The sequence below is a fragment of the Gymnoscopelus microlampas genome, assembly GCF_963454915.1.
Source record: "Gymnoscopelus microlampas genome assembly, chromosome: 17".
Taxonomy (NCBI): domain Eukaryota; kingdom Metazoa; phylum Chordata; class Actinopteri; order Myctophiformes; family Myctophidae; genus Gymnoscopelus; species Gymnoscopelus microlampas.
Window position 1 is genome coordinate 7,442,178 of NC_139954.1, and position 22,315 is coordinate 7,464,492.

At 50.1% G+C, this 22,315-nt stretch overlaps 1 protein-coding gene across 7 annotated transcripts in view; it reads left to right on the forward strand.

Annotated features, from left to right (window-relative positions):
* The window catches only part of LOC311065027 (titin-like), a 223,490-nt gene that overhangs the window by 193,123 nt on the left and 8,052 nt on the right, over positions 1-22,315 (forward strand). For all 7 annotated transcript variants that reach the window (XM_084085185.1, XM_084085189.1, XM_084085191.1 and 4 more), the window contains 31 exons: positions 118-426; positions 741-990; positions 1,348-1,685; positions 1,869-2,171; positions 2,501-2,797; positions 2,976-3,263; positions 3,517-3,816; positions 3,973-4,124; positions 4,275-4,425; positions 4,711-5,016; positions 5,183-6,952; positions 7,088-7,381; positions 7,533-7,820; positions 7,954-8,253; positions 8,980-9,314; positions 9,456-9,931; positions 10,201-11,456; positions 11,761-12,063; positions 12,392-12,703; positions 13,063-13,350; positions 13,738-14,037; positions 14,333-14,638; positions 14,772-15,074; positions 15,340-15,621; positions 15,804-15,987; positions 16,290-18,787; positions 19,018-19,317; positions 19,457-20,032; positions 20,353-20,658; positions 20,853-21,235; positions 22,012-22,222. In XM_084085185.1, the coding sequence (XP_083941311.1) occupies positions 118-426; positions 741-990; positions 1,348-1,685; positions 1,869-2,171; positions 2,501-2,797; positions 2,976-3,263; positions 3,517-3,816; positions 3,973-4,124; positions 4,275-4,425; positions 4,711-5,016; positions 5,183-6,952; positions 7,088-7,381; positions 7,533-7,820; positions 7,954-8,253; positions 8,980-9,314; positions 9,456-9,931; positions 10,201-11,456; positions 11,761-12,063; positions 12,392-12,703; positions 13,063-13,350; positions 13,738-14,037; positions 14,333-14,638; positions 14,772-15,074; positions 15,340-15,621; positions 15,804-15,987; positions 16,290-18,787; positions 19,018-19,317; positions 19,457-20,032; positions 20,353-20,658; positions 20,853-21,235; positions 22,012-22,222 (13,965 nt within the window). The remainder of the gene's footprint in view (positions 1-117; positions 427-740; positions 991-1,347; positions 1,686-1,868; positions 2,172-2,500; positions 2,798-2,975; positions 3,264-3,516; positions 3,817-3,972; positions 4,125-4,274; positions 4,426-4,710; positions 5,017-5,182; positions 6,953-7,087; positions 7,382-7,532; positions 7,821-7,953; positions 8,254-8,979; positions 9,315-9,455; positions 9,932-10,200; positions 11,457-11,760; positions 12,064-12,391; positions 12,704-13,062; positions 13,351-13,737; positions 14,038-14,332; positions 14,639-14,771; positions 15,075-15,339; positions 15,622-15,803; positions 15,988-16,289; positions 18,788-19,017; positions 19,318-19,456; positions 20,033-20,352; positions 20,659-20,852; positions 21,236-22,011; positions 22,223-22,315) is intronic.

Sequence of the window (22,315 nt, forward strand, 5' to 3'; positions counted from 1 at the left end):
ACAAAATGATTCACTAATTGTACAACATGGCTAACAATTATTGCTTTAGGCCACAAAATACCATTTCACTTGCATATGAAAACATGAGACGAGCTGCTAAAATCTTCACCTTTACAGAAAAACCAAGCCCACCACCCAAGCTGGGTGTGACTGAGGTGACCAAGGAGAGTGTGTCGCTGGGCTGGGCCAAACCAGATCACGACGGAGGCAGCAGGATCACCGGCTACCTGGTGGAGGCTTTGGAGAAGGTGGAGGATAAGAGCCAGGAAAAATGGGTCAAGTGTGGCACAACCAAGTTCACCCACTTCGCAGTCTCTGGTCTAAGGGAGGGTGCTGAATACTTCTTCAGAGTCCGAGCTGAGAACCAGTCTGGATTCAGTGACTTCAAGGACATGGTTGAACCTGTGATGGTGAAAGACCAGCTTGGTGAGTGTCAGACTGAGGAGATGAGTAGAATAACTTATGACGTGTAAATAGTAGAACAGTTTTAGAAAAAAATAGATCATCTATTTCCGTTTTCTTTTAAAATAAGGCTTTAAAAAGTTTGGGTCACGGGGAGACAGACAGCAAATGTATCTTTTGGGTCTCAAGCTGAAAAGGTTCGGGAACCCCCTGTAATAGAATACGGTCATGCTTTGTGTCTAGTATCACTATTTTACAGGTTAGGGTTAGCCAATTTATGAAATGCATGTGACTTTGCACATTTTCTTGACCCTCTATTTTTGTTTTCTCTTGTGCAGAATCTCCTGAAATCATCATGAAGGACATTCCCCACAACACGTTGTTCGTCAGGGCCGGCTCCAACCTTAAGTGTGAGATCCCCCTGACGGGCCGTCCCCTGCCTAAGGTCTGCCTGGCCAAGGACAACGTGATCTGCAAGGACACCATGAGGTTCAACTCGGAGGTCACCACCGACAGCCTGAAGATCACCCTGCGCGAGAGCATTGCAGCCGACGCCGGCCGCTACGACATCACCGCCTCCAACTCCAGGTTATTATAGTTTAAAAAATGTTGTCAGTTTTTATTTTTTGTTTGTTTTTTAAAGTGGGTTTACTAGTTTGGTATATTTTAGTTTAGTTTATTTTGTTTTAGTGTTAGCTTATTTTCTTTATTGTATCATGAAATATTTATCAGGGACTAGATTAAAAAAGGTAAGAACAAGAATAGTGTAATGAAAAATCTTGTATAGATGTATTCACAGTTGAACCTTGCACAGCAAAAAAAAAAGAAGGAAAAAAAGTGATAAACTATGAACATTTTCTCTATGATTTTACGTAATTTTGTACACACAAAAGAGTTTGTTTCGTTAGTTTTTCAACTACATTTATAATCTTGCTCCAACTCCAGCGGAACCACCAAGGCGTTCGTGAACATCGTGGTCCTGGACCGTCCCAGCGTTCCGTTGGGACCCTTCGAGCTGTCCGACGTCACAGAGGACAGCGTCACGCTCACATGGCTCCCCCCGGCCTACGACGGCGGCAGCCCCATCACCAACTACGTGGTCCTGAAGAGAGAGACCACCGGCACCAACTGGGTGGAGGTGTCGTCGGCGGTGGCCCGCAACAGCATGAAGATCTTGAAGCTGCGCACCGGGGTGGAGTACCAGTTCAGAGTCAGGGCTGAGAACAAATACGGCATCAGCGAGCACCTGGACTCACCGCCTGTCACTGTCAACCTGCCTTACAGTACGTTTCTTAACTTAACTTTAAGTTACTTATAGTATTTGTCCTCTCTTCCTGATTGATAATGTACGGTAGACATATTCAAATGGATAGAGGCCATAGAGTATAGATTGTGTATTCTCTTCTCTCCTCTCCCCTCCCCTCCTCTCTCCTCATCACTGACCTCTCTGTGTTGTCCTCCCGCAGCTCTTCCTGACGCTCCATCCACTCCAGAGATCACGGGAGTGACCAGGGAGACCGTCACCGTGACCTGGAAGGAGCCCAAGTCCGACGGCGGCAGCCCCGTCTATGGGTACCACCTGCAGATGAAGGACAGGAACAGCATCCTGTGGACCACCGTCAACAGGATGGTGATCCGTGCCAACCGCTACAAGGTCCTGAACATCGCTCCTGGACTGATCTACGAGTTCAAGGTGGCGGCAGAGAACGCTGCTGGAGTCGGCCCTCTCAGCAAGGTGTCCGACGCTGTGCTGGCTATCGATGCCTGCGGTGAGTGGGATGTGGAAAACACCATTAGCTAGCATATATACATGCTTGTAGATCGACTATTTTGGCTTAAGTGGTTAAATGGTTAATGATTCATCTCTGCTGAGAATTGTGTAGTCAAACTTGAATTGAATGTAGGTTTAGCACCTTGACCGCATAATCGGAATATCTCAGGTGTGATTCTGGCTGTCACTGGCCTCAAAGTCCTGTCTCTCCATATACAGTAAATAATTTACCGACAGAATGTAAGCATCATTTATGTAGCAAATGTCATTTAATTGACTCAACGGAGCAAATGAAACTAAACACGCTGTTTCTGTCCATTCCTGCAGAACCTCCCATCAACGTGCGCATCTGCGACATCACCAAGCAGTCCATCAGCCTCATGTGGGAGAAACCCAACTATGACGGCGGCTCTAAGCTCACCGGCTACATCGTGGAGAAGAGAGAGGGCGAGGACGGGCGCTGGCAGAAGGCCCACCTCACCAACATCACTGACCCACGTTACACCATCACCGGGCTGACCCAGGACCAGAGCTACGAGTTCAGGGTCATGGCCAAGAACGCCGTGGGCTCCACCAGCAACCCCTCCGCTGTGGTGGGACCTGCTAAATGTGTGGACACCTATGGTGGGTAGTGGACTCATTTTGAAGAAACAACCTTTTTCAACTGTTTTATTGCAGTGATTCTTGAACATGTTTCTCCTTGCACTCTGCTCTATCTCTATCCTCCTCTCTTTTCACGAGAAGTACAAAAACCTGTGATGCGACAATAGAGCTGATTCTGGTCCCTGATTCTGTTCTGCAGGTGCTCCAGAGATAGACATCCCTCTGGCCTATGTGAATGAAGTGAAACACAGGGCCGAATCCACCGTGGAGCTCAAGTTCAACATCACCGCCAAGCCTGCTCCGACCATCGAGTGGACCAAGGACGGCAAAGAGCTGAAGGCCGGCGCCCAGGTCTCCTTCCACAACACGTTCGAGTCCACCAGCGTGGTCCTGAAGGACACCACCCGCCTGGAATCTGGAAGCTACGAGGTCAAGGTCAAGAACTCCCTGGGATCGGCCACCGCCGCCGTCAGGCTTCTCATCCTAGGTGGGCTGCAACTTTAATTCATAGATCATATATGGATTATTGATGATAATAATCATTAGATTCATCTATTGATTATTGATCATAATCATTGGATTAATTGATAATAATTATGGATTATAATTAATTGAATTGTAGGCTGTTTTTAGCTCCCCCCGCCCCCCTCCCCAATCACTACCAGTGATTCATAAATGATTAATAATAATAGAGGAGAATCCCAGCTCTAAATCCTTCCCCTTTGTGTCGTGTTCTCCAGACAAGCCTGGTCCTCCGGCGGGAGAGATCCAGTTCAAGAAGGTGACAGCCACCAACATCACCATCATGTGGGCTCCGCCATCCGACGAGGGCGGTGCCATGGTCACACACTACATCGTGGAGAAGAGGGAGACCAGCAGGATCATGTGGTCCATCGTCTCGGAGAAGCTGGTGGACTGCATCGTCAACGTGCAGCGTCTCATCATGGGCAACGAGTACATCTTCAGGATCCGCGGCGTCAACAAGTACGGAGTGGGAGACGCCCTGGAGTCCGAGCCTGTCATCGCAAGGAACTCATTCGGTAAATATAAATGATCTGAATACACCAATAAAAGGATTTTATGGAAATGTATTTTTATTTCCTTGTTATGTTTTAACTCATTGTATTCAAGTAAAAATATGACTTGTAATATATAATTGTATTTTTCAATGGGTTTGTATTTGTTCATTCCCGTAGTTCCTCCCAGCGAGCCTTCCAAGCCCAAAGTGTCGATGATCACCAAGTCGTGCATGACAGTGATCTGGGAGAGACCAGCTGTGGACGGAGGCAGTGACATCGACGGATATTACCTGGAGAAGAGAGAGAAGAAGAGTCTGCAGTGGTTTAAGGTTAGATAAAAATATAAATTAAATATGATACAAAGATAATAAAAAGTAAAATATCTCTTTCATTAAATGGCAACGTTTCTATTTTAAAAGCATCACAAAGACATAATGCAGCAAAGTGTTAACTTGAAGCTGCTGTTGGTTCCCTACCAGGTGGTGAAGGGCACCATCAGAGACACCAGGCAGAAGGTGGGCAACCTGACGGAGAACAACGAGTACCAGTACAGAGTGTGTGCCGTCAACAAGGCCGGAGCTGGAAAATACTCCGAAGGATCGGACCTCTACAAGGCCTACGACGCTATCGGTACAAAACGAATTAATTGAATATTAATGCAGTTCAAGTGTTTTACAATGTCATCTTTCATCGCCACATTCCTGACTCAAGGGCTGTTCACACTGAGCATGATAACTATAACGATATAACTAATAAATATCATTCATCAGTGTAAATGGTCGCATAATTATCATTATACTGTAGTTATCGTGCTTGGTGTTGAACGGCCCTTTCTGTCAAACATCATTTATTTGTATATCTCTATTTTATATTCGTATTATAAAGTTTAACGCGGTGTGTCTTCCTCCACTCCAGACCTCCCGGGCGAACCGACCAAACTGAGAGTGGTGGACTCCACTAAGACATCCATCACCCTGGGCTGGGATGCGCCCGTGTACGACGGAGGCAGCGAGATCACCCACTTCGACGTGCAACAGATGAACACAGAGGACAGAGAATGGGTGACCGTCAGCTCCAAGGGAGAGGTCCGCACCTGCGAGTACGTGGTGTCCCACCTCAAGCCTGGAACGTACTACTTCTTCAGAGTGTACGCCGTCAACATCATGGGCAGGGGAGAGGACATTAGAATGTACCAACCCATCCAATCCAAGGACATCCTAGGTTTGTATTCATACACTAAAATTTTAAAGTGTGATATTTGATTAATTTTGGATGCATAAAACCATAGTTACATCCATAACTTCCATTTTTTTTGGGTAGTTGTTAAATGATTGACATTTTTGTGACTAAATATTTGCTTTATTTGTGTTATTTTTGGTCCAAACAGAGGAGGCTGACCTGGATCTGGACGTTAACATGACAACACAGTACACGGCCAAGGCGGGCCGCAACGTCGAGGTGTTCATCCCGCTGAAGGGACGCCCCGCCCCCACCGCAACCTGGCGCCGCGACGACCGCAACATCGCCGGCGACCACCGCTACAACATCACCAGCACGGACCACTCCACCACCCTCCTCATCCCCGCGGTCACCCGCGACGACTGCGGAAAGTATATACTAGAGATCGAGAACGGTGTCGGAGAGCCGAAGCTCATCACTGTGTCTCTGAGGGTGCTGGACAGCCCGTCTGCCTGCCAGAAGGTCTTGATCAAGAACGTGACCAGAGGCAAGTTGAGTCTGAGCTGGGAGGCTCCTCTGATCGAGGGAGGCTCCCCCGTCACCCACTACATTGTGGAGAAGAAGGCGTCCACCAATAAGGGCTTCACGGTGATGAGCGCCGAGTGCACCAGCACTTTCTTCAAGGTGTCAGGCCTGGAGGAGGACGTGGCCTACTTCTTCCGTGTGTCCGCTGAGAACGAGTTCGGTGTGGGCGACACCTGCGAGACCAGCGAGCCCGTCAGAGCGACGGAGACGCCCGGAGCCGTTAAGGACCTGGTGATGTTGGACTCCACCAAGACCTCCGTCACCCTACAGTGGCAGAGACCCGATCACGACGGAGGCAGCCACATCTCCGACTACATCATTGAGAGGAGAACCAAGGAGGACCCCAACTGGACCCTGGGAGCCACCTGCAAGCGCTGCAGCTGTGAGGTGACAGGGCTCAAGGAAAACGCCGAAATGGAGTTTAGAGTGTTGGCCAAGAACGAGAAGGGCAACAGCGACTTCTCCCTAATCGGACCGATTACGGTGAAGGACTTCATCATCCCGTCTGAAGCCAACCTCATTGACTACCCCAACGGAGAGCTGCCTGTCCGCATCGGGGAGACCATCCACATCGAGCTGCCATTCAAGGGCAAACCCAGACCTGCTATCAGCTGGATGAAGGACAACGTCCCCATTAAGGAGAGTGACAAGATCCGCTTCAGGACCACGGATAACAAGACCTCTATCACGATCAGAGGAGCAAAGAAGGAGCACGCCGGAATGTACACACTGGTCCTGGACAACAGAATAACTGAGAAGAACTTCTTCGACATCAAAGTGATGACACTGGGTGTCCCCTCTTTGCCAGTCGGTCCCATCCGCTTCGACGAGATCAGAGCTCAGAGCATCATCATCTCCTGGGACGAACCGTTGGACAACGGAGGAGGTGAGATCACCTGCTACGGCGTGGAGAAGCGTGAGACCTCCCACGCCAACTGGAAGATAGTGTGCTCCAGCGTGGTCAGGACCTCCTTCAAGATCCCCAACCTGGTCATGGGAACACAGTACCAGTTCAGAGTGCGAGCTGAGAACAAGTACGGCGTCAGCCAGGCCCTCACCTCCACCGAGGTCATAGCTGAGCACCAGTACAAGGCACCAGGCCAACCGGCCAAACCAGTGACCTTGAATGTCACCAATGACGGTATGAGCATCCAGTGGGAGGCCCCCGGCTTCGACGGAGGTTCCCCCATCCTGGGTTACCACGTGGAGAAGAAGGACAGGAACAGCCTGCTTTGGGAGAAGGTCAACTCGACCATCATCATCAACAGAGAGTACAGGATCATTGGCCTGATTGAAGGATTGGAGTATTCCTTCAGAGTCTACGCTGAGAACAACGCAGGCCTGAGCCCCGTCAGCGAACAGAGCAAACACCGGCTTGCCATTTCGCCTGTTGGTAAGTTCACAATGAGTGCTCCATGAAATAAAACAATTATAATACATTAAAGGTGCAAATTTAATGGACATTTATTATATTTCTATGGGACAATTTTTCAAAGATTTAATGTATTTGACCCCTTCCTCCGTCCAGACCCACCCGGCATTCCCAAATGCATCGACGTGACCAGAGACTCGGTCACCTTGGCGTGGGAGATTCCCAAGAGAGACGGCGGCTTCAAGATCGTGGGCTACACCGTGGAAAGGCGACAGGGCCGCGGCAAATGGCTGCGCTGCAACTTCACCGACATCTGCGAGACCCAGTTCACTGTCACCGCGCTCTCATCTGGAGACCGATTTGAGTTCCATGTAATTGCCAGGAATGCCGTGGGCACCGTGAGCCCACCGTCCAACTCCTCTGGATACATCATGACCAGGGATGAAAGCGGTATGTACTACCACTCTTGCAAGTACTCTTGCCATTTCAAGTCCCATTTTTCTTTCTTCAAAATGTGTAAATGTTTCAAAAATATGTATGGGGTTTACGTGTTAAAGTAGTACTGTGCTGACTTCTGATGCTTGCTGTGTCCCCCGTGCAGTTACTCCTGAGATCGAGTGGGCCAAGGACCAGGCTTTGACCACGAGGGCCGGGGAGACTGTCAATCTGAATTGCACCATCACCGGCCGGCCCGTTCCTCAGGTCATCTGGTACAAGGACGGACGGGAGATCGACAAGAGAACCATGTTCGACATTGAGGTCTCCACCAACATCGGCTGCAGCAGCCTGTTCATCCGCGACGCCGACAGGAACCACCGTGGCATCTACACCGTGGAGGCCAAGAACAGCTCCGGAGGCACGAAGGCCGAGGTCAACGTCAGAGTACAGGGTCAGTACACATGAATAATACGAAATATCATCATATAATAATATGTGTATGAATGAAAATATAAGATCACGGAAGGTCCATCCCATTGTCTGCGCTGCAGAGCTTCAACTAATCCCGTCCTCCCTCCCTGTAGATACCCCCGGACCCGTGGCAGGACCCATCCGCTTCACGGGCATCACGGCCGAGAAGTGCACGGTGTGGTGGAACCCGCCGGAGAACGACGGCTGCTCGGCCATCGTCCACTACGTGGTGGAGAAGAGGGAGACGTCCAGGATCTCCTGGGCCCTGTGCTCCTCCAAGGTGGAGGCCTGCTCCTACAACGTGGCCAACCTTATCAAGGGCAACGAGTATCAGTTCAGGATCTCTGCCGTCAACAAGTTTGGCGTGGGCAAGCCCCTCGACTCTGATGCCATCATCGCTCAGATGCAGTACAGTAAGTACACACTGGTGGAAGAAGTGCTCAGATTGTTGGGCTTAAGCAAATGTAGCAATGCCACAGTGTAGAAATACTCTGTTAACAAGTGAAAGTCCTGTATTCAAAATCTTACTTGAGTCAAAATACAAAAGTTTTAGCATCAAAATGTACTTAAAGTAGCAAAAATAAAAGTACTTAACTCATATACTGCCTAGAACGACTAAAACGACTTCTGTCCATAAGCCATGCCTGCCAAGAACGACTAAAACGACTTTTTAAAAAAATTAAAAAAATTAAAAATATATATATATTTTTTTTTTTTTTTTTTAGATTTTTTTTTTTTTTTTTGACCCAAAGACCAAGGAGATATGATTTTTCGAAGATATAGACTCCCATCCACTTCCTTGTTAACTTAAAACTTAAAAATTCTGTATCTCGGCTCCTGAGTACTTTTTTTTTTCAATGAAAAATCTTGGCGGTGTTCAAACAGGCCAGAAATAATTCTGGCAGTGAATGAGTTAATGTGCAGTACTGTATATATCTTGTAATTGGACTATAATTATTGATCATTAACCGCAGCGTTTCGAGCTTGTAGATCTGATACTTTTGATACGTTTGTGTGACGCTGTAGTATGATCAAGTAGGGTATTAAATAACGAAAACACACAAAAAGTTAAATTATGGAGATATGAGGTTTCTGCCCGACAGCAACGATAACCAAACATCTTCCCCTCCCTCCTCCAGCCGTTCCCGAAGCGCCTGGCACTCCAGACGCCACTCACATCACAGGAAACAGCATCACCGTGTGCTGGACCCGCCCCCGGTCGGACGGCGGCAACGAGATCAAGCAGTACATCCTGGAGAGACGTGAGAAGAAGAGCCTGCGCTGGGGGAAGGTCTCCTCCAAGAGGCCCATCACGGAGCTCCGCCAACGGGTCACCATGCTCACCGAGGGCTACGAGTACGAGTTCCGCGTCATGGCGGAGAACGGCGCCGGTGTCGGCCCGGCCAGCAGCACATCCAGACTCTTCAAGACCAGAGAGCCCACCAGCACTGCCAGCGCACCCACGCTGGTCAAGGTACTGGTTGTAGGGTTACTGTAATAACTGTTTGTTTTTATGAGTTGTAAAGCCTCTTCTGTTTGGGTGGTGCGGGGGGGGGGGGTTAAAGTAACTTTGTGAGAAAATCAAGACATTGAACTATCGTCGTTTCTTGTCTAGGCGGTGGATTCAACCAAGTCTTCGATAACCATCGAATGGACCAAGCCAATATTTGATGGAGGCCTGGAGGTAATCGGGTACTACGTCGACATGTGCAAGGCCAGTCTGGAGGAATGGCACAGGGTCAACGAGATCCTCTGCATTGACACCAGGTACACCACCAAGGGCCTGGTGGCCGGAGAGTTCTATAAGTTCCGAGTGACGGCCGTGAACGGGTCCGGGCAGGGCGACGCGGGGGTGGTCCCCAACGCCGTCCAGGCCCTGGACAGGCTGACGTCCCCGGAGATAGAACTCGATGCCGACTTCAAGCAGACCCACATTGTGAAGAACGGAGGCACCGTCTCCCTCCACATTCCCTTCCGTGGCAAACCCGCTCCTCTGGCCACATGGACAAAGGTAGACGGCGAGCTGCCTGTCATGGCCGATGTCAACACCACAGAGTCCTTCTCCACGCTGACCATCGAGGGCGTCACCAGGTACGAGTATAGGCCCTGTCACAAGTTTATGCTGTGTTTTGGCCATTGCGCATTTATGATTGATTACTGGTCCCAGTCATTGTATATTTAAGTTATTTGTCATATCTGCCCTGTGCAGTTTTTGTTTAACAAAGCTTAAAAGGCTAACAGAAATGTCATTTTAATTTATATATTACAATGTTTAATGCCAAAAAAACACAGTCAAATTGCTACGCGCAATTATTTGTACAACGATTAATCGTCAACTAAAATGATTGTGACAACCCTAGGTACGAGGCCGGCAAGTACATGCTGTCCCTGGAGAACAACAGCGGACGCAAGTCCATCACCTTCACCCTCAAAGTCCTGGACACACCCGGACCTCCGGGAGCCATCAAGTTCAAGGACGTGACGCGCGGAGCCCTGACCATGATGTGGGACGCCCCCGCCAATGACGGCGGAGCCCGTATCCACCACTACACCGTGGAGAAACGCGAGGCCAGCCGCCTGGCCTGGCAGGAAGTCAACCTTAAGTGTTCACGCCAGATGATCCGGGTGACTGGACTGGAGATCGGCATACAGTACCTGTTCAGGGTGTGTGCCCTCAACCAGTACGGCCAGGGAGAGGCTCACGAGATGACCGAGCCCATCATGGCCACCGAGGAGCCCGCTCCACCCAAGAGGCTGGACATCGTGGACACCAGCAGCTCCACGGCCTCCCTGGTGTGGCAGAAACCCGAACACGACGGAGGCAGCCGCATCAAAGGATACGTCGTGGAATGCAAGATCAAGGGCACCGACAAATGGAACGTGGCCGGAGAGACCAAGTCCCTGAAGATGGTGGTGGAGGGTCTGACCGAGAACACGGAGTACTTCTTCAGTGTCAAGGCCAAGAACGACGCTGGAATCAGCGAGGCCATGGCCACCCGCAGCGCCATTATGATCAAGGAGCCTCGCATCGAGCCCACGGCCGACCTCAGCGGCATCACCAATCAGCTCATCACCTGCAAGCTCACCAACAACTTCACCATTGACATCCCCATCAGCGGCAGACCGTCTCCCAAGGCGACGTGGAAGCTGGAGGAGATGAAGCTGAAGGAAACGGACAGAGTGTCCATCCAGAGCAGCGCGGAGAGAACCACACTGGTGGTGAAAGACAGCAAGCGAACCGACAGCGGCAAGTACTACCTGGTCCTGGAGAGCGCCGCCGGAGTGAAGACCTTCACGGTGACGGTGGTGATCGTGGGCAGGCCCAGCGCTCCCACGGGTCCTTTGGAAATCTCCGAAGTGTCCTCAGAATCCTGCAACCTGGCCTGGACAGAGCCTGCCGATGACGGAGGCAGCGAGATCGCCAACTACATCGTGGAGAAACGCGAGTCCGGGTCGGCGTCCTGGCAGGTGGTCAACTCGAGCGTGAAGAGAACCACCATTAAGGTGACTCACCTCAACAAGTACTCGGAGTACACCTTCAGAGTGTGTGCCGAGAACAAGTTCGGAGTCAGCAAGTCCATCGAGTCTGCTGCTGTGGTCATCGAGCATCCATTCAGTAAGTATTGTTGACACCTGAAACACAGTGGGAAGTCATTATGTGTATCGTCACTATCGGGTGGTCATTGTCGGGTGGAAACCTTGGAAACGGTTGCCTTTCAGGATATGGGAAAAAAGAGCCATTGTAGTTATAATTAAGTCACAAGCTCTTGTGACTATTTGTCAATTTTCATTGGTTTAATATTATGGCGATATGTAATTAAATTCACAGTACTTTTTTAACACTTGAACCTATCGATAAAACGTACTGTATGGTCTCTGAGCTACGGAATAATCTCTATGCCCTTTCTCCCGTCCTCCAGTTGCCCCGAGCCCACCCTCTCGTCCAGATTTGGTGTCGGTTTCAGGCAGTGCCATCAGCATCAAATGGGAAGTGCCCTACTCTGATGGCGGCAGCCAGGTGACCGGCTACTGGATTGAGAAGAAGGAGAGGAACACCATCCTGTGGGTGAGAGAGAACAAGCTGCCCTGCCTGGAGTGTCACTACAAGGTGTCCAGCGTGATCGAGGGACTGGACTACCAGTTCAGGGTCTACGCCATGAACATCGCCGGCCTCAGCAAGGCCAGCGAGGCCTCCAGGCCCGTGCTGGCTCTCAACCCTGTCGGTAAGGGAAAAAACTGTCTACTGATATTTGGACAAACTATAAAGGTGCAGAAAGTGATATTGTTTTGGTTAGAATAAGTGTTAAATAGGTCTATGTTTTCATAGTAATCATTGCTCTAGTGCGTTTTCAACCATTGCATCCAATCAGGAGAGTCTATAGCAGTGATTACTATCACAACATAGAGATTTAACATTTTCACACACAAATAAAACCTATTTTTGTTTTCACCAAAAAGTATCAGTAACAGCACCTTAAATGTTATACATTTTAAAGTCTTTCTATTCTAAATGAGTGTCTCTAATCACACTTCCCTCTGCCGTGTGTTCAGATCCTCCTGGTAAACCAGAGGTGACAGATATCACACGTTCGTCCGTGTCTCTGGCCTGGTCCGTACCGCAAAACGACGGCGGCAGTAAGATCGTGGGCTACGTCGTGGAGAGGAAGGTGTACAGCACCGACGAATGGGACGACAACCGCTGGCTGAAGTGTAACTACACCACCATCACTGAGACATACTTCACCGTGGGCAACCTGGGAGAGGACGAGACGTTCGAATACCGCGTCATCGCCAAGAACGCCGCGGGGGTGCACAGCGCTCCTTCCGCGACCACCGGACCCGTCACCTGCAAGGACGAATACAGTACGTTAATGTTTTGCAATCATCTGTTGTCCTGTGAAGGATGACGGTAATTTTTTCTGTTGGATACTGTAAACTGGACTAGTAATACTTTTGGGAGGACAGGACACTTAAGCTGCATGGGCACAGACTACTGGAGTTTTAAAATCTTGGGGCTGGGGTAGGTAAGGAGGGGCGTTCCCGACCCCCAAATCACCCTGAGTATCCTATAGTGTGAGCCCAGCATTTCTCAGTTTCACCATTAAGCCCATTCTTAGTCTGTGTGCTCGTAATTCAGCATTATAAATATTCATATAAGTGATCATATATCATGGAACTGTTTAGCATTTCAAAACACCCTAACCCTGTTGTTCGTCCCCCAGGTCCTCCCAAAGCAGAGCTATCAGGTCTGATAGGAGAGACAGTGACCGTCACAGCGGGCTCAGACGTGATTCTGGACGCCGCCGTCGGAGGTAAACCAGAACCCAAGGTGTGGTGGTCTAAAGCAGACAAGGTTCTGGACCTGGGAGAGAAATACTCCATGACCTACACCGCCACCAGAGCCATGGTCGTCATCAAGAGCTGTGACAGATACGACACAGGAAGATACATCCTCACTGTGAAGAACGCCGGCGGCATCAAGACGGCTGCCGTCAACGTTAAAGTCCTGGGTAAGAAAAACAACGCAACCTCCTCATGAAAGACAGAAATGGTTTTATACGTTGGTAAATAATAGCAATCCCCTTTGTTGGTCTGGTTGACAAACTACATAATCTTGTTGAGCATTCAATTTAGTGCTTTTCAAGATACTCAAAGTCGCTTCACAAAACTACAGAACTAGTAAGAAACAAAGTGTAAAAACTGAGCAAAAAACATCTAAAATGGTTACAATTAGAAAGTTAAAAAAGGGGAAATTGAATTAAGTGGGGAAGGCAAGTATGAAGAGGTGGCTTTAAAGGAAGAGAGGGTGGAGGCAAGCTTTGATGTGAGTTGGGAGTGTCTCTCTGTCTGTCTGTCTTTGTCTGTGGTCTGACCATGTTTGTGTCCTCTACCTCCAGACACTCCCGGGGCTCCGGCAGACAAGATCGCCATCAGCAGGGTGACTGAGGAGAAGTGCACCGTCACCTGGAAGATCCCCCTGGAGGACGGCGGCGACAGCGTCACGCACTACGTGGTGGAGCGCCGCGAGACCAGCCGCCTCAACTGGGTGATCATGGAGAACGAGTGCAAGACGCTGTCGTGCGTCAGCTCCAAGCTGATCAAGAGCAACGAGTACGTCTTCAGAGTGCGGGGAGTCAACAAGTTCGGAGTGGGAGTCGGTCTGGAGTCCGAGCCCATCATCGCAAGGAATGCATACAGTAAGTTGACAACCTGAGCATTGAAATGGTAGACTCTAGACTGACTGATTGATTCACTCATTCTTTTCTGTTATCCTCTGCCGTACGGACGTCAGATAAATAACAAATAAATATCACCACCACTTCCTACACATAGCAGAACTTAGGCCGTCGCGTTGGGCCATTGGAGTGCCATGGGTGCTTCAAGCAGAAAACACGGCCCTTTATGCTATCATATTAACATTTGAGGTTGAATGGGATGTACATGTAAGTGTACAGTACATGATTGTGACGTGTTGTGTTTGTGTGTTTTCAGCCATTCCAACGCCCCCAGGAGCTCCTGAAGCCACAACCGTAGCTAAGGAGCACGTCATCATCGAATGGCTCAAACCTGAGAGCGACGGAGGAAGCGAGATCAGAACCTACCTGGTGGACAAACGAGAGAAGAGCAGCACCAGGTGGACCAGGGTTAATAAGACCTACACCATCTATGACACTCGTCTGAAGATCACCGGTCTGCTGGAGGGCAGCGACTACCAGTTCAGAGTGACGGCGGAGAACGCTGCCGGCTGCAGCCAGGCCAGCGACATCTCGCCTTACATCCTCTGCAAAGACCCCACCTGTAAGAAGAACAACAATCTTACCTCTTTCATTTGATCATTTCTATTCACGTCAAGGGTAGAACATTCATACCCTAATACCAGCCGCTGAGCACAGATTAAAGCCGTTGTATGTGTCCATTTTTCCTCCCCCAGATACCCCTGCTCCCCCCTCGACGCCCCGCATCACGGACACCACCAAGCACAGCATCAGCATGAGGTGGACCAGACCCATGTACGACGGAGGCTGTGACGTCACCGGCTACGTGGTGCAGATCCTGGAGGAAGGCACCACGCAGTGGTACCGCGCCACCAACCAGGCCATCACCGCCAACACGTACGTGGCGGGCGGCCTGACGTCCAACAAGCAGTACATGTTCCGCGTGGCCGGCGTGAACGCCAACGGCACCGGAGAATTCAGTGACCCCAGTGCCATCACAGAGCCTTTGGAGAAAATCGGTAAGTTGGAAAACATGAAAAAGACAGATTGGTGTTGATTGGTAAAATATAGTGGTTGTAATCAGTGGTTTAAAGTAACAAAGTACATTTTAGCAAGTACTACACTTAAGTACGATTTTGAGTCCTCCTATGATTTTCTTATATTAAATATTTCATAAAAGCAAAGGTTAAAGCCTCAATGTGCAATTTCTTCAACTGTTTGGCTGTATATGTAGAACAGCAAGAACAGAATGTTCATCTCTTCTATCTCTCTGTCCTGAACCAGACATGCCAGACCTGGAGCTCGCAGAGGACCTGAAGAAGACGGTGTGCCTCCGAGCCGGAGGAACCCTCAGGCTGTTTGTGACGGTGACGGGACGGCCCACGCCCGTGGTGGGCTGGAGGAAGGAGGGCGTAGAGCTGCAGACGCGCGGCTTCATCGAGACCACCGACACGTACACCTGTCTGATCGTAGAGAAGGTGGACCGTAACGACTCCGGAAAATACGTCCTGGAGGCCGAGAACCCCTCTGGCAAGAAGATCACCACCATCCTGGTGAAAGTCTACGGTAAGATGATGATGATGATGATAATAATAATAATGTCATTAAACAGCAGCAAAATATGAGTTATCATACATTTTAATTCTAGACTATTAGAATCGTTTCATTTGATAAACTAGAAGACATTATTATTTTTAAACTTCAAAACGAATCTTTTGTAATCCTTGTTGCCCCTGCTCTGCCCTCAGACACCCCTGGACCTCCTAGTTCAGTGAAGGTGAAGGACTATACCAAGGAGAGTGTGGTCATCACCTGGGACGTCCCAACCATCGATGGAGGAGCCCATGTCAGCAACTACATCATAGAGAAACGCGAAGCTAGCATGAAGGGCCACAAGACAGTCACCACAGAGTGCAAGAAGACCTTGTACAGGTAGGCCCCATAGCAATTATTACATACATCACCTGATCGCAGCTATCTTGTTTTCTTGCTACATAATTTCTTTGTATATTTAAGGTATTTGTCATATGCACTGTGCAACTCTTGTTTAAAAGCTTAAAATCCAAAAAGATTTGTTCAGTGCCAAAAACACTTTGTTTTATGAGTTGTAAATCCCTTCTGTTTAATTTGGAAAGCACAATCATGCAGAATGTGTAATGTAACTTACTGACATAAAATGCATTTTAAATGTAGCAATTTAATGAAAACTAATGACAATAATTTAATACAATCAGGATCACCGGCCTGGAAGAGGGGGTCCACTACTTCTTCAGAGTCCTGCCAGAAAACATCTACGGCATCGGGGAGGGCTGCGAGACCGCCGAGGCCGTTCTGACCTGCGAGGTGCCGTCCGTTCCAGTCGACCTGCAGATCACGGACGTTACCAAGTCCACGGTGAGCCTGTACTGGGTGAGGCCGCATCACGACGGCGGCAGCAGGCTGAACGGCTACATCATCGAGGCCTGCAAGGTGGGCACGGACCGCTGGGCCACCGTGGCCACGGTCAAGGCCTCCATGTCCAAGTACACCGTCCAGGGGCTGACGGAGAACGAGCAGCTGCTGTTCAGGATCCGAGCCACCAACAGCAGAGGAGCCGGTCAGCCCATGGACCAGCCCGTGCCTGTCACCATCCAGGACATCACAGTTCTGCCAAAGATCGACATGGCCGCCCTGCCTCAGAAGATGCTGATGGTGCACCATGGCAAAGCCATCGACCTCAACATCCCCATCCAGGCCAAGCCGGCGCCCGTCTGCACCTGGTCCTTCGGAGGCCAGAAGTTGAAGGACAGCCTGGACCGCATCAAGATCGACAGCAACGGCACATACACCCGTCTGGTGGTCAGGGAAACCACCATCAACGACACCGGTAGCTACACCCTGGAGGTGAAGAACGCCCTTGGCACGGCCAGGGAGGTCATCAAAGTCATCATCCTGGACAAACCCGGCCTCCCGCTGGGTCCAGTGAGAATAGACGAGAACGATGGCGTCTCAGTGACGGTGAGCTGGGATCCGCCGGAGAAGGACGGTGGCGCCAACATCAGCGGCTACGTGGTGGAGGAGCGCGAAGCCCACCGCCCCGGCTGGAGAACGGTGTCTGAGTCGGTGACCAGGCCCTGCTTCAAGTTCACCAGGCTGAACGAGGGAACCGAGTACGTGTTCCGCGTGGCCGCCATGAACCGCTTCGGCGTGGGCAGATTCCTGCAGTCTGAGGTGGTGGAGTGCAAGAGCGCCAAGACCATCCCCGGACCTCCCAGCACACCGGAGGTTGTCGACGTCAACCACGAGGGCATGACGCTGACGTGGAACGCCCCGGAGGACAACGGCGGCTCCACCATTGCCGGCTACATCATTGAGCGCAAGGAGGCGGGCTCTGACCGCTGGATGAAGATCAGCAAGAACCCGGTCACCATGACACGCTTCAGGTCATCGGGTCTGATCGAAGGCCTGGAGTACGAGCACAGGGTCACCGCCATCAACTCCAGAGGAGAGGGCAAACACAGCCAGACCTCTGAGATCGTCGTGGCCATGGATCCCATTGAGGCACCAGGCACTCCAGTGGAGCCCAGAGTGACAGACACCACCAGGACATCCGTGACACTGGCCTGGTCGCCTCCCGAGGAGGAAGGGGGCGCCGCGATCACCGGTTACCTCATTGAGATGCAGAGGGTGGACCAGGAGGAATGGACCATGTGCAACACCACCCCCATCAAGATCCTCGAGTACACCCTCACCCACATGCCCCAGGGGGCCGAGTACAAGTTCCGCGTCAGGTCCTGCAATGCCGGAGGAGCCGGCGAGGCCACGGAGGTTCCCGGAGTCGTCAAAGTACAGGAAATGCTCTACTATCCCGACTACGAGCTGGATAGCAAATACGAGGACTGCTATGTGGTCAGACAGGGCGGAGTCATCCGTCTATCAGTGCCCATCAAGGGAAAACCCTTCCCCACCTGCAAGTGGACCAAAGATGGCCGTGACATCTCTCACAGAGCCATGATCGCCACGCACGACGACATAACCGAGCTGGTCATCAAGGAAGCATACAAAGAAGACACAGGAACCTATGACCTACTGATGGAGAACAAATGTGGCAAGAAGACCGTTTACATCAAGGTGAAGGTGATCGGCAGTCCGGACGCTCCCGAGGGTCCTCTGGAGTTTGACGACATCCAGGCGCGTTCCGTCAGGGTGAGCTGGAGGCCCCCATCTGACGACGGCGGCTCCGACATCCTGGGCTACATTGTGGAGAGACGAGAGGTCCCCAAGGCCGCCTGGTGCACCGTGGACTGCAGGGTCACCGAGAGCTCGCTGGTGGTGAAGGGGCTGAAGGAGAACGTGGAATACCACTTCAAGATCACCGCCGAGAACCAGTTTGGCGTCAGCAGATCTCTGAAGTCTGACGAAGCTGTGATGCCAAAGACCCCACTGTGCCCACCAGAACCTCCGGGCTACCCACCAGAGATCATGGACGTGACCAAGACCACCATCTCTCTGTCCTGGGCCCGGCCCAGAGACGACGGAGGCTCCAGGGTCACTGGCTACTACGTGGAGAGGAGGGAGGTGTCCACGGAGAAGTGGGTGCGTCACAACAAGACCCACATCACCACCACCATGTACAACGTCACCGGACTCATCCCAGATGCAGAGTACATCTTCAGAGTGGTGGCTCAGAGTGACATAGGACAGAGCGAGCCAGGTCCAACCTCCGACCCTGTGGTCTGCAAAGATCCATTCGGTGAGTGTTTTTTATTTTTTATTTTTGGAAATCTGAATGAAAGACTTTGAATGAGACATGACAATAAATGTACGCAAGTTATTCTAATTGAGTGTATTAAGCAAGGGATCATTATTTCATTATTGAGAAATAAGAGTGACCCCTTTAGCCATTAGTTTAAACTCTTTAAGCCATTAGTTTTATTTCCACCATGAATCTCATATCTGTATGTGCTAATATGTGTGTTCCAGACAAACCCAGCCAGCCAGGAGAGATCGACATCATATCCATCACCAAGGACTGCATCACGATCCACTGGCTGAGGCCGGAGACCGACGGAGGCAAGGAGATCCTGGGCTACTGGGTAGAGTTCAGACAGGCTGGAGAGAGCGCCTGGAAGAAGTGCAACAAAGAGCGCTCCAAGGACCGCCAGTTCACCATGGGCGGACTGATGGAGGCCACTGAGTACGAGTTCAGAATATTGGCAGAGAACGAGACGGGCATGAGCAGACCTCGCAGGACGGCCATGGGCATCAAGACCAAGCTGAGCGGTGAGTTGACCTCTTATATTTTTTGATTCAAGTACTGCATGGGACCATAGCTTATATATTAGGACAATAAACAAAGGAAATATTAACGAAAAACAGAATAGAGGTTTGTAGTCTAAATCCTTTCAATGCAAACCAACAGTCGGTGAGGCTCCAGCCCTGAAGGAGGATGTCCAGGACGTCACCACCAAACTGGGCGAGTCCGGCACTCTGACCTGCGCCATCATCGGCAGACCTCTGCCCGAGATCAAATGGTACCGCTACGGCAAGGAGCTGATCCAGAGCCGCAAGTACAAGATGAGCTCCGACGGACGCAACCACTCCCTGTCCGTCCTGACGGACGAGCAGGAGGACGAGGGCAACTACACCTGCAGAGCCGTCAACGAGGCCGGAGAGGTGGAGACCAGCGGCAAGCTGCGCCTGCAGGCCGCCCCGGCTTTCCACACCGGCTTCCCACTGAAGGAGAAGTACTACGCCGGAGCGGGAACCAGCCTGAGGCTCCACGTGGTCTACATCGGACGTCCCATCCCGCAGATCATGTGGTTCTACGGCAAGAAGCCCCTCAACGCGTCGGCAGATGTGGTGATCGAGAACACGGAGAGCTACACTCACCTGGTGGTGAGGAACGCCCAGAGGGCCACCAACGCCGGCCGCTACAAGGTGCAGCTCAGCAACGTGTATGGAACCGTCGAAACCACGCTGCGCGTTGAAATCCAAGGTGACTATCTGAAGGCACATGCATCTGTGTGTGTGTGTGCGTGCGTGTGTGTGTGTGTGTGTGTGTGTGTGTGTGTGTGTGTGTGTGTGTGTGTGTGTGTGTGTGTGTGTGTGTGTGTGTGTGTGTGTGTGTGTATATATACAATATATACATACACACTGCCATAAATGTTTGAATATTGCATTGTTTGGTGTAGTTGTAAAACAGAGTTGAATAATATTGCTGATCATACTACTCAGCCAAATCAAAATTCTTTACCTTGATTGAAAAACCTTTCACAAAGCTTTAACAATCCTTTATGTGTGTGTGTGCGCCTCTAGACAAGCCATGCATCCCAGAGGGTCCCATCGTCGTGGATAAAATGCTCAAGAGCTCCGTCATCATCAGCTGGAAGCCTCCCAAGGACGACGGAGGCTCCATGATCACCAACTACATCGTGGAGAAGCGTGAGGCCAAGGAGGGCGAGCTGTGGCACCTGGTGTCCTCGTCTGTCTCCGGTAACACCTGCCGTGTCCCCAACCTGAGCGAGCAGGCCGGCTACTACTTCAGAGTGTCCGCCCAGAACCAGTATGGAGTCAGCGAAGCTCTGGAGATTCCTGCTGTTCTCATCATTAAGAGTCCATTCGGTTAGTGTTCACATTAATTCTAATGGAGAGATGGTTGGCTGTTGTCAAATGATGTCAAATCTTTGCACAGATGATCATTTGTATTTTGATGCCGGAACGGTAATGCTCACAAGCTCCACTCAAATGCGATGCAATTATGGCAAGACCTATTGATGACATGACTGACATTCCTGTTTCATTTCCGGCTTTTTCAGAGAAGCCTGGCATTCCTCAGCAGCCGTTCGTCACCAGTTCGACCAAGGACTCCTGCGTCGTTTGCTGGAAGGCGCCGGCCAGCGACGGAGGAGCCAGGATCACAAGCTACTACCTGGAGAAACGCGAGAAGAAGCAGAACAAATGGATGTCGGTCACCTCCGAGAAGTTTGTGGAGACCACCTACGAGGTCACGGCCATGCTGGAGGGCTTCGAGTACGACTTCCGCGTCAAGTGCGAGAACATGGGTGGCGAGAGCGACTGGAGCGAAAGCTCTGCGCCCATCACCCCCAAGTCGGACCAGGCTCCTCGCGCTCCCGTCTTCAGGGAGGAGATCAGGAATATGAATGTCAAATATCTCTCCAATGCCACCTTCGTTTGCAAGGTGAGTCGTCTTTACTAGGGCTCATTCTGACTGTCTTTCCTATTCATTTGAGCTAAATATCAATACACGTAATAGTATATCGTCACTGCCGGGGGAAACCTGTGTTCCAATTCATCCAATCCAATGTGGTTATTATTTAGTCGCAAGCTCCTATTTTCTCTTGTCTTATAAAACCCACAGACACACTTTTCAGAAATAGCAGTTTGAGCTGTTAAAGGTAGGGTAAGTGATATTTTTTGGTTAAAACAAAAAGTATTTTCTTAAAAGGTTAAAATACTATATTCTGATAGTGATCATTGCTATAGAGTGTTTGTTCAGTAACAGGAGTCTCCCTGTCTCTCCAGCTCTTAATAAACAGAAAATACATTTTTCGGTAGGTGTCAAAATCTCAGCCAATCAGAAGAAAGTACCCATTTTTAAGCTTAATTTGTATAGTGTTCCAGTTCCAATTTTGCATACTCATTTCTTAGTGTCATCACTTCCAATTTCACTTGTTTAATCTGTATCCTGATTGAGTTCTCTGTCCTGGTTGGATAAAATTGGAAATTAAACTGAAACTGAAACGAAAATGTATTTTCTGTTTAATAAAGAGGTGGAGAGACAAGGAGACTCCTAATACTGAACAAACACTCTATAGCAATGAGTACTATCAGAATATAGAGCTATTTAACAATTATTTTAACCAACGCAAATCACTTACCCTACCTTTAAGTACTGTATGTTGAAAGGTCCAATCCAGGAAAAGTGTGTATTAACATTGTTCGTCTCATTCCAAGGTGGTGGGATATCCCAAGCCTCTGGTGAAGTGGTATCGTGGCGGAAAGGAGATCGAGGCTGACGGAACAAAGATCAAGGCCCAGGAGTTCAAGGGAGGCTACTACCAGCTTGTCATCACCACTGCTAACGAGAGTGACGTGATGGCTTACCAGATCAGAGCCACCAACCCTTCAGGATCTATCTCCACTACAGCTCAGCTGGACGTGGAAGGTATGAAAGAATAACATTTATTTCACATTACATTTAAACTGTTAATTTAATCATATAACTGGACTTGTGTTTTCAACTTTTTCCACATATGAT